At 39.2% G+C, this 12,655-nt stretch overlaps 1 protein-coding gene across 3 annotated transcripts in view; it reads right to left on the reverse strand.

Annotated features, from left to right (window-relative positions):
* The window catches only part of LOC112669845 (SPHK1 interactor, AKAP domain containing), a 169,470-nt gene that overhangs the window by 18,006 nt on the left and 138,809 nt on the right, over positions 1-12,655 (reverse strand). For all 3 annotated transcript variants that reach the window (XM_049101236.1, XM_049101237.1, XM_035721754.2), the window contains one exon: positions 8,384-12,143. In XM_049101236.1, coding sequence (XP_048957193.1) covers positions 8,384-12,143 — 3,760 coding nt within the window. The remainder of the gene's footprint in view (positions 1-8,383; positions 12,144-12,655) is intronic.

Raw genomic sequence — 12,655 nt, forward strand, 5'->3', positions numbered from 1 at the left:
TATAGCTTTGCTCATTTATTTATGAATAATGCACAGATGTGTTATGCAGATTTATGTAGATGGCCTTTTTCCATTTCTGATTTCATAGTTCACATGCAGAGCTTTAGAGGACCATTTTTGATATGACATCAAATCAATTGTAGAATTTCTGAGTTAGCAGGGACTTCAGAAATCATCTAGCCTAATGTTCCCCTACCTTAATTTACTAGCAGACTGCTGTCATGATTTTTGCCACACCTGCATTCCCCTTGTATTATATCAATAATAAAAATTGTAAAAACCAGTTAAGGTAACCTAAATGTTTATTTTAAAAAGAAATTTTGAGTCATCACTGTAAATGGAAAATGGAAATCATTTGCCATAGGTAGACAGCAATAATAAAAATAAATATAGAAGTACAGTAAAAGCCTTCTTCGCAATGGGTCATCCAGTTGTTTAGTTACATGAAGTTCATTGAAGGGGAAATAATGACACACATACACATTCTTTAAACTTAAATTTTAGTTTGCTAACATGCAGTGCAATATTGGTTTCTGGAGTAGAATTCAGTGATTCATCACTTACATACAACACTCAGTGCTCATTGCAACAAGTGGCCCCTTTAATCCCGAGCACCCATGTAAGCCCATCTCCCATCTTCCCTCCCTCCATCAACAATTTGTTTTCTGTTTTTAGAGTCTCCTATTGTTTCCCTCTCTCCTTCCCCCACCCTGTTCTCAAATATTCACCTGTTTTGTTTCTTAAATTGAACTTATGAATGAAACTGTATGGTATTTGTCTTTCTCTGACAACTTATTTCACTTACCATAATACCCATTTATGTCATTGCAAATGGCAAGATTTCATTCTTTCTTATGGCTGAGTAATGTTCCATTGTATGTATATATATACCACATCTTTATCCATTCACCAGTTGATGGATATTTTGACTCTCTCCATTTGGCTATTGTTGATAATGTTGTTATAAATGTCGGGTTGCATGTACCCTTTGATTCTGTATTTGTGTATCCTTTGGCTAAGTACCTAGTGGGGCAATTGCTGGATCATAGTGTAGTTCTATTTGTAATGTTTTGAAGAACCTCCATACATTCTCCAGAGTGACTACACCAGTTTCCATTCCCATCAACAGTGCGAGAGGGTTCCCCCTTCTCTGCATCCTCACCTGTTGTTTCTTATGTTGTTAATTTTAGCCATTCTGACAGGTGTGAGGTGATATCTCATCATGGATTTTATTTGTATTTCCCCGATGATGAGTGATGTTGAGCACCTTTTCATGGATCTGTTAGCCATCTGTGTGCCTTCTTTGGAACAGTGTCTATTCTTGCCTCCTGCCCATTTCTTAACTGGATTATTTGTTTTTATGGGGGGGAGGTGTTGAGTTTGATAGGTTCTTTGTAGATTTCATATACCAACACTTTATCAGATATGTCATTTGCAAATATCTTCTCCCATTCTATAGGCTGCCTTTTAGCTTTGTTGATTATTTCCTTTGCTGTGCAGAAGTTTTTATCTTCATGGGGTCCCAATAGTTCATTTTTGCTTTTGTTTCCCTTGTCTCTGAAAACATGTCTAGTAGGAAGTTGCTGTTGCTGAGGTCAAAGAGATTTCTACCTGTGTTCTTAGACCCTCTAGGATGTTGATGGTTTCTGTCTCACATTTAGGTGTTTCATCCATTTTGAATTTATTTTTGTTAAACATACACATTTTAAATATTTTATTTTAATTTTAAATGCATAAACATGTCTTTTTCACCAGTCTTTTTAAAAACCCTTTTGGTTTCATTGAATTTTCTCTATTTTTGTCTATTTCTGTTAATTGTTGGTCTTTGCTCTTATTTTTATTATTTATTTCCTTCCTTATATTACCTTGGATTTAATTTGACCAACTTTTCTTGGTTTCCTAAGGTGGAAGTTCAGATCACTGTTGTTAGACAAAATTCTTCTTCTTTTTTTTTTTTTAAAGTAATTCCTGCAAATTTTGATATATTGTGTTTTCATTTCCATTCACTTTAAAGTTTATTCTAATTTCCCTTGTGATTTATTCTTTGATGAATAATTTAGAAGTGTGTTTTTAATTTCCAAATATTTGGAGAGATTTCCTAGATTTTTTTGTTATTGATTTTAATTTCACTGTGATCAGAGAACATACTCCATAATATTTTAGGTTGTTATTTTCAATTTATTAATGCTTATTTTATGGACTAATAGCCTACCCTGGTTAATATTTTAAGTATATTTGAAAAAATGTATATTCTGCTACTGTTGGTGGAGCGTTTAATAACTGTTAATCAGGTGAACTTGATTGAGAAGATTGCTCAAGTCTTGTATGTTCTTACTGACTTTCTGTCTACTCTTTTACCAGTTACTGATAAAAGGGTGTGAAATTTTCAACTCTGATTGTGGATTTGTGTATTTCACCTTCCAGTTTCAGCTGTAGCAGATTTCATTTCAAACACAGAGTTTGCATTTTTGTTATTTAGGTGACTACATATTTACAATAACTGTTTTCTTGATAAATCTTGCCCTCTATCATAAAATATCCCTCTTTATCCTTGATAAAATTCCTTGTCCTCAAGAAGTCTACTCAGTCTGATATTAATATAGCTATCCCATATTTCTTTTGATATTTCTTTTCCCATTCTTTTACTTTTTACCTATGTACATCTTTATATTTGAAGCACATTTCTCATAGATCCTTTACAGTAAGAGTTTGCTTTAATAGTATGACAATCTCTGTCTTTTAACTGAAGTATTTAGACCATTAAGAATTAGTGCAGTTATCAATAGGATTGTGTTTAAATATATCATCTTAATAATTATTTTCTATGAATCTCATCTGGTCTTTGTTGCTGTTCTCCTCTTTTCCTGCATTTCTCCAGATTAATTGAACAATTTTTAGCATTCCATTTTATCTCCACTATTAGTTTCTTAGCATAGCTCTTTGTTTTAGATTTTTAGTAGTTACTCCAGGGTTCATCGTTTGCACCCATTTTATCACCCAAGTGATACATTATACAAAGCTTCAGATTACATTACACAAAGCTACAATAAATAGAAGATTTTTACAACAGTATACTTCCATTTCTATCTCACATCCTTTGTATCATAACCAACGTATATTTTAGTTTTGTGTATGTCATAAAACATTTTTTTTGTTTTAAATAATTATCTTTTAAAGAAATTTTAAAAGTACAAAAAGTGTTTTCTGTTTACTCACATGCTTAATATTTGTGGAATTATGAATAAAGGTGCTATAAAATCTTGTGTGCAGGTGTTTTGTGTAGACATAAATTTTCAACTCATTTTGATAAACACCAAGGGGCATGACGGTTGGATCATATGGCAAGTGTATCTTTATTTTTGTAACAAGATGCCAAACTATATTTCAAAGCAGTTGTGCCATCTTTGCTTTTCTACCAGCAATAAATATGAATTCTTGTTGTTCCATATCTTCAGCATTTTGTGTTGCCCATTTTTTGGTTTTGGCCTTTCTAATAGGTGTGTAGTGGCATTTCTTCATTGTTTTAATTTGAAATTTCCTAATAACATGATATTCAGCAGCTCTTCACATGCTTATTTGCCTTCTGTATATCTTCTTCGATGAGGTATCTGTTGAAGCCTTTTGCCCACTTCTAAAATCAGGCTGTTTGTTTTCTTATTATTGAGTTTTAAGAGTTCTTTGTATATTTTGGATAACAGTCCTTTATCAGATATGTCTTTGGGAATATTTTATCCCAGGCTTCAGGTTATCTTCTGGTCCTCTTGACAAGTGTCTTCCAGAGAGCAACAGTTTTTAATTTTAATGAAGTCCAGTTTGTCCATTATTTTTCTCATGAATCACGTCTTTGACATTCTATCTAAAAAGTCATGGTCACCTGAATGTTCTTGTATGTCATGTTTTACAGTTTTATTAAATTTTATATTTAGATATAAAATTTATTTTGAGTTGTTTTGAAAAGTTTTGTTTCTAGATTATTATTTTTTTTTTGGCATGTGAATATCAAGTTGCTGCATCTATTTCTTGAAAAGACTATCATTTTTCCACTGCATTGCCTTTGATTCTTTGCCAAATATCAGTTGACTATATTTGTGTAGATCTATTTCTAGGATTTCTGTTCTGATCCACTGATCCATTTGTTCATTTTTTCCCCAATGCTACACTGTCTTGATTACTGTAGCTTTGTACTAAGTCTTAAAGCAGGTAGTGGCATCCTGACTTTGTTCTTCTCCTTTAATATTGTCTTGGCTATTCTGGGTATTTTGTCTCTTTGTATAAACTTTGGGGTTATTTTATTGATATCCACAAAATAACAAGCTGGGGCTTTAAATGGGATTGCACTGAATTTATAAATCAAGGTAGGAAGAACTGACATCTTGACAATATTGAGTCTTCTTATCCATGGGTAGCCTTTATTTTTTGGCTAAGTGAAGAATACTAAGTTGGCAATTTTTTTCCTTCACTACAGGAAAGAGGTCATTCCTCGTCTTTTAGCTTTCATTTTTTTCTGATGAGAAACCTGAAGTTCTTATTTATGTTCCTCTGTATGTAAGTTGTTTTTCCCTCTGAGCTGCTTTTAGGATTACTTCTTTGGTTTTGGTTTCTAATAATTTGATTATGATGTGCCTTGGTGTGGTTTTCTTTTTGTTTATCTTGCTTTGGGGTTTTCTGGACCAACTATGTGGTAAATTGGACCCTCACATATGCATTAGGGAAGCTGTGGTTATAAATTTTTAGGGGACTTACCCCCTTCTACCTAGAGCCCTAACCTCCAAAGATACATTTTCTTATCAACTCCTTTGACGATGAGTGAAACTTTTTACTAAGTTTGTACTTTTTCTGAGGATGTAATTCTTTAGGGCATGGAGATTGGTGCCATTTCTAAGTCTTCACCATTCATGGATCCAGTCTTATTTCCTGGTTTTCACTAGCCTTTAGAAAACGAGCTTGTAGGTTAGGGAGACTGGCAAGGCCTCAAGAGCAAGCACAGATTTAGCTTTAGCCTAGTACTTTTGTTTCTATATCCTCTCATTTTTCTGCCTCTGAGATTTTCATCATCATTATTTATTAATACTGTTAAGGTCAGCCCTGTATTCAAAAGAATATTTACTATATTTAATCTGAGATTTCTAGGTGGTCTGTGGAGGGAGGATTTTTTAGGCTAGCCAGACCACCAGTACTGCTTAAATGCAAATGCATATCTTCCACTTCAATTTTTTACATGTCTCATCCAAATGCCTACATTCTATCTTAAGTAACCACATTCCCCAATCAGTTGTTCTTCATATTATTCTTTTTATTTTTCTCTCATAACACACTGTAATTATCTTTTCCCAAAGGGTTTTTCCATGCTTATTGTCTGTCTCTCCCACTGAGTATGTAGGAGTTATGACAGCAGGTACAAAATCTCCATTTTCTATTGTGTTTTTAGCCCCAAGGACAGTCTATAGCTCAGAACGGACATGCAAATATTTGTTGGATGAATAATTGTTTTCTTGAAGCAAAAAGTAATAAAAAGACAACATAATGTATTTCTAAAAAAACTAGATTATGCCAATGAGGGCAACATATGAATGCTTAGAATTCTCAGCTGGGTGTTTATACCTTGTGACTTCAAATTATCAACAAGTTATATAATTGCTCTTCAATAATTTCAGAGAGGGCAGCTGAGTTAAAAACACATTGCTGCCCACCAATAGGATACTATTTTATCAGAAATCAAGAATTGGGCTGTCCTCAATCATTTTCCTTCTTTACAACTGAGGGATTATTCCGGGTGTTATCCATTACCCATCTGGGTGTGGCTTTCAAATGAATTCTGAAATTGTTACTCTTTTATCAAATAAAAAAAAAAGTAAGAAAGTGATTTTTATTTCAGTATGTTGGGCTTTTGTGAAGTTTTTAGCAGAATTATGAAAATGTCCTTCAGAGAGTAGCCCAAAAATATCCTCAGGACATGACATCTCCCCATGATGAAACAGAATCAAGAGTATCTCTGTTACCTCCTTCCATCTGTGTGTTAAGTAGATAGGAATTCTTTCACAGGGAACTGAGTTCTGTATTTTGACATATCAAATCCCCTAATAACAACCCTGAGCTTAGAAAATGTGACCTAAATATAACTAATTTCCCCCTTGTAAATCTTAGTAATCCTATTTTAACAAAATTTTCACACAGTTCATAACAGGATTCTCTTTGGAAAAAAAAATCTCTTGGAATAAAGGCAATCATATACCCTAACCCTGAACAACAACAACAACAACCATAAAGTAAATGTTTATTGAGTTGCTTCTAATGGGGCAGGCACTGAGGTGAGTAAACTAACATTGAGAGATTAGGGAACTTGCTCAGGGTTAGTTAGTGGAGTTCATGTTCTATAACAACTCTTTATATTGCTCCACAAAGAAAAATACATTCAAAGTCCTTATGTTCTGGAAGCAGATTCAGCTCTTGAATTTCTAAGGCTGATGATTCTACATTCTTTTTTCTTTGGTTGTTGGAAAACTAAATCAGAAGTCCATATCATGAGTTGAGAGAATATGTCCTTGGGTTGTTATATGGAATATAAATCTAAATCAGTGGGAGGCTTTATTCATGCATATTTCCCCAAGTTTTGGGAAACTCTCAGGTTGTACCTGGAATTTAAACATAAGATCAGTGATATTTTACTCAAAATTGTACAATGAATGTTATTTCACTTCAGTGGCACTCATTATTTGATTTGAACCTGCTGCAGCCATGAATCTTGTTGAACTACTAGTTCATAAGTGCTCCCTAACTAGGTAACTTTCTTCAGCTAAAAATCGCAGCTGATTTATGATGACATTGAAGAAGAGTCTAAGTCAGACACCTGGAATCTAAAATAAAACTTTTCCATTTTCATATATCTCATGTTAAGGTAATTCTAAAGAATTACACTTGGTTATTTTGTTTCTTCAACTCTTTGATCACTTTTAAAAACTTGTAATTCTCCATACTTCCTGGAGGTGGTGCATACTAAAGTGAGGTATGGTACTCCTATAAGACTTTGTAAGTACTGTTTGGTCAGCTTGGCCTGTATTTCATTTTGCTTAATTTTGTTCTTTTGCTTGTAAGTTTTCATGTTTTTCTTCCCCTTGAATTCTCCCAGGACTTAATTCAGTTGGCAAGCTCTCAGCACTAAGTGGCTAAGAAGGAAATATTCAGGTGCACCTTGCCCACCACCATCCACATGTTGTAACGATGCTGTATAATGATAGGGAGCACCCTGATGGGGTGGGAAAGTATTAGGGATTTTCTAGAGCAGCTGAAATTTGATGAAGGCTGTGTTCAACTTGTCTATTGCACCTAAACACTTAAAAATAACAGGCTCTTTGTACAATAGGCATATGTCCCTGAAAAGACAAAACGGGTTATTTCTCCAACTTATGTTTTCCAAGGCTAGTAGCTTCATTTCTGTTTTTTTTTCTATCTTATTTAAGTAGAGATGACAAATGTTTAAAAAAGAGGCAATTGTATAAAATAAGTAAGTCATGGAGATGAAAAGTACAGCAATAATTATAGTCAATAATATAATGTTGTATGGTGACAGATGGTGACTACATTTGTGAGCACTGTGTAATGTATAGTAGAACAGTTGAATCACTGTATTGTACACTTGAAACTAATATGATATGTCAACTAAACTTCAATAATAATTTTTAAATGATACAATGGTCTAATATTCAAGGATATTATGAATTTTCTACAGAAAAGAGGAGTTATAAAAGGATTAACTCTTCCATAAGCACCTGGGAAGAAATAATTCCTTTGTCTCAAATTCAAAATGCGTTGTCACTTACATTGCAATTTTCTGGAAAGGAACTACTGAGATACCAAAATTCTAATTTTTCTTTGCAACACTGCTATGATTCTACCATGTACCTAAAGGTCCAGCATTTATGGGACATGGTGTCCTCGCAAAGATCTTTAGGACAAAACAAAACAGAAAAACTTGAAAGGAGAGGTGATAGAGAAAAATGATAGCAAAATAATGTCAGATTCCACATTAAAATTGATTTATATTTAGCTTTTTTTCAAATGGGTAAGTTGATGTGATTTTCCTTTTAGCTTGAAAATTTTCTTGGCTGAATTTTAAAAGGTAACACAGCATGGGATACTAATTTTCATGGGGAAAATGAAACTTTATTTTCTCTCTTATATAGGATGAACTCAATTTATTTTAGGAGTTTTAAAAAAAATCACTTCCAACTTTCTATTAGAAGTGCCTATTAACCCAGGGAGGTCATTTACTGTCTCAGGATTTCAATTTTGGCATCAATAAAGTCCCCAGGATTTAGAATACATACTAATTAAGATGTAAACTCCAGTCCCATGCGCTATCTGGTCTAAGAGGTCATTCACTCACCTAGGACTTTGGCAGGCACTCTCAGCAGTGTCTCCACCCCTCGCCACCTCTGGGACTTTTTCATCTTTCAAATGCTCCTCTGCTTCCTCTAGGGGGCTGCTTTTGGAAGGGGAATGTTCAGGTTCTCCAACACACTCTTCTCTCTGATCTGTTTCAATCTGAATTAAAGGCACTTCCCTTGAGCAAAGTGACCGCTTGGTGTGGCTGACAGGCACAGATCCATGGCACGAAGAAGATTCTTTCTTAGAATCTAAACTGTTGTGGTTTGTCAGAGGAGCAGCTTTGCTCTTAGATGATACTGGGGGATGTTTGCTGTCGGTAATGGAGTTTTTCCTGGGGGTATCAACAGACTCCTGAACAAGAAGAACTGGCCCACCTTGCACTCTGCTCAAAGCCGATCTGTTTGCACATTTCTCCACTTGCATGGGAGAGCCACCAGGAACGGGCTCAGCATCGGCTGCCTCGGCATCGTCCACTAGAATTTTGTTCTTCTGCATGAGGGCCTTGATGGAGTTTGCCCAGGTCTCATGAATTAACATGTTGGTGATGTGGTCAGTTCCGCCTCTGCGATACAAGCAAGAGTCAGATTTGCAGAGACCCGAGGAGGAAGTGCTACTGACTGGATGTACACTTAGGAAATCTTGCTGGCTGTTTTGAGCGAAGCCATCTAAAGAGTTGGCTTTGATGGGTGGGTTCACCGTCAGCCTGGCACCCAGGGATCGGCTATCGGGCACAGATGACTGTCTGTAACACAATGGGGATCGCAGAGAGGGTGACAGCAAGCCAACTGTCCAATCTTGGCTGCTTCGTCTGGAGGAGGCGCTGTCCCTGCTTTCTCTTTCAATGTCCCTCAGCATGTACCTATAAAACTCCTCGGTTATGCTCTCGGTGCTGGACTGCTTCGAGGGACAGCTCGGCCTCACACTGAGGTGGTCATTTTTATGGCAGGCCTGGTGCATGGCTGAGTTCAGGATGCTGGTGGCATTCTTGCCCGCATAGTAATCCAGCAGTAACTCAAACCCTCTTCCTTCATTTTCCATCTGGTTCACCATGAACCTGGAAAACTCCTCAGTGATGCTCTCACAGCTGGACTGCTTGGAGACAGAGCTGGCCCTGCTCACTGGCTGACTTAGGGTACTCATGAAACCCAGGCTATTTACATAAGCCCTGGCGTTAGAGTCCTCCTCTGGAATGCTTTCACAGCTGGAGGCCTTCAGTCGGCTCCACCTGTCTCCGCTGAGTAACCGGGTGCGGGGGTGGCTCTGGGCTTGCCAGACACCGTCTACCATGGAGAAGTCCGTTAGGTTCATGATCTTGGCGGCCACTTCGTTCGCAAAAATATTGACAGAATCTGGGACGTCCTCGAGGTTCATCGACTCGTCCACGACCCTGTTCATCAGCTTCTCCTTAAGCTCCGGGTGCTCATCCGTTTTCCTCTTGATCTCGCTGAGCCGGGGTGGCTTGTGCTTCCTCACGGTGGCCCCGCCGGGCTGGCTTTCCTTCTTCCTCTTCAGGGACCGGCAGGATACGTTGGGGGTAACCAGAAACTCATTCCCTCTCTTCCATGCACAAAACCAGGGTTGTTTTCCATTTGAGTTGTCAAGGCAAATTGCTGCGATTTCGGTTGCCATGGAGACAATCATCTCGGCTAATTCTTCCGCAAAGTCTGTGATGCAGTAGAGTTCTGCACGTGTTGCCTGCAGCACGGGTTGGGCAGGAAGCAGCGCATCATTCCCTAACCAAGACAGGTTCACTTGACCTTCACTGTTCAGGGGCAACACACGGTTAGACTTCTCCTGGGTGTCGGCACCTGCGCTGTCCTCTGCATCCTGGGGGCCTCTGCAGCCCTGGGCCCCCGCCGGCGCCCTTTCTCCTTCTGCAGGGCTTCTGTACTCCTTCTCATTGCGCCTTCGCGCAGGATGAGGGTTGCCTGGATCTTCTCCCGCTGCTCTTTTTAGGTATATTTCTTTGGGGGCTGTTTTAGCAGCCAAAGAGTCAGGCACTCTGGGACTACAGGGCAATTCAGACTGCAGCATGGGGTTCTTGAACAGGCCTGGCTTCGCCGGGCCCTTGCTATCTGGCTTGAGATGAACTTCATCCCCGAGATCATTGATAACAAGACTAGTTTTGCGTGGACTGCTAAGAGGATGGCTGCTGGAATATTCAGAGGCTTTGGTCCATGCTTGACTGGCAGCCTGGTCAGGCGGCCAGTAGCCTAATTCTGGTTCTTTCCAGTTGCTGGTCTCATTAACAAGGACGGCGGGGCACTCACCAAGCTGTACAAAATGGCTCATCTTCTTGAATGTGAAGCAAAGCACACTGAAGAGCAGTTGATTTGTACTTTCCATCCAGGTGTCAAGAGTCTCTGGAGAATGCCTAGTATCGTTGGGATCAATTATTTTGCTTTTCTGGCGAGCTTCATCAATGGAATGCTTCAGAATAACACTGGACAGGGTCTGTGCTACTTCATTCCTGAGGACGTTTTCTGAGCACAAGGTCTGAGGCTTTGAAGCAGCCTCAATGATTCTCTCGCTCATTGATTCCATGAGGTCTCCTACGCTGCTGCAAGATTCTGGCCTTGTTAAAAGCAGAGCGGCCTCCTTGAGCAATGCTCGTGCAATGGCCTCATTTCCCAGCTCCATGCTCCTCCCTGTCGCCAGACTGCAAGGTGTGGGAACTACTGCACAGGCCTCAGCTGTACCCGAGAGGCCACTGGGAGCCTTGGCCTCTCCTGTTTCACCCAGGCCACAAACAGCAATGGCACTCGCCACCTGAGTCATGCCACACAAAGCAGATGGAAAGGAGTATTCGCTGATGGAAGGCTCCTTGAGTACTTGGGATATTTGAGTTTGCAGTGGTTCACTGCCTCCCAGTGGATGCGTTGAAACCAAAGATTCTTGCTCCATTTTGAGCCTTTCTGTGGCCTGTGGACTGGAAATGGTTCCAATTACAGTGGCCGCACAGGCCAAGGCAACTTCTAGAGCACTCTGAGGGTGTCTGCTGGAGTTCTCTCCAGAGAAGACACCTGAGGTTTCAACAGAGACTTCCATGTCAGACCATGAGGTGATGGCTGCCTCCGGGGCGACGTCACTGCCATCTGGACTCTGAACAATGACAATTTTGGGGAGCTCATTCCATGACCGAGGGACCACCATACCTTTTGTGGAACAGCCACTGGGTAGCACAGCATTTCCGACAGAAACACTGACTGCCGATTCCTGGGGAGGTGTAGGCTGACACTGGGACAACCGAATAAATGCATCTTGCAGCACGGATTCTGCTAAATTTGTAGCATACTCGCCAGTTGTGGCTTCTCCATCTTGTTTGGGAGGAAGGGGGTTTGTGCCATCTTCATGGTCCCCTGGGTGTAAGCTGTTGTCATGCTCATATACAGGAGGCCCACTGTTCTTAACTATCCTGGAGAAATAAGCATCCCCGGGAGTATGTGGTGCCTGAGATTTTTCCACGTGACCTTTAACATTTTCCGAATAATAATAATTTGGGGCTGGCCTCTCATTCCACACAGCTTCACCTTTCTGTCCCAATGGCTCAGCTGATGTGCCCAGGCTCTGCAAAGTGGTGTCTTCTACTTTTTCCAGAGATCCTTCTGCTTTCATCAACGTCGGATGATATTTGCCAATATATTTGTCTTCCAAAGCATAAAGTAACTTTTCCTTGTTGTAATTCCATTCTTCCTGAGTGGCTTCCTTTGTTTTTTTATTTTCCAAAACATTAGCTGAGACACTTATGTTTTCATAACCTAGTGAAGACAAAACGAGGGCCCACTATTACTTTTTGGATAGCAGGATCTCGTGAGTGTAAAATAATAATTACTTTCTAAAAATGCTTTAAAGCATCAGATTTCCCTCCTCCCCCTGCAAAACACCCAGCATTTAGAACATTCCTTTGAGACAAATGGATCTGAAAAGGCTTTTGTGTTTCATTATGGAATCCCACTCCAAAATAGCTTTCAGTGTGGAATAAAGATGTTAGTACTAGAGTGGGAGGAGAAAACCCTGGAGAACTGAGTGCTGATCATCTTTCTTTATTTTTTTGAAAGATTTTATTTATTTATTTATTTGAGAGAGAGAGCAGAGAGCTCGAGAGAGCATGAGTGAGAGTGGGGCAGGGGCTGAAAGAGAGGGAGGAGCAGACTGCCCGCAGAGCAGGGAGCCCAATGCAGAGGCTCCATCCCCAGGCTCCCAAGATCATGACCTGAGCTGAAGGCACATGCTTAACCAACTGAGCCACCCAGGTGCCCTTATCACCTTT

Source organism: Canis lupus, chromosome 25 (assembly GCF_003254725.2).
Source record: "Canis lupus dingo isolate Sandy chromosome 25, ASM325472v2, whole genome shotgun sequence".
Taxonomy (NCBI): domain Eukaryota; kingdom Metazoa; phylum Chordata; class Mammalia; order Carnivora; family Canidae; genus Canis; species Canis lupus.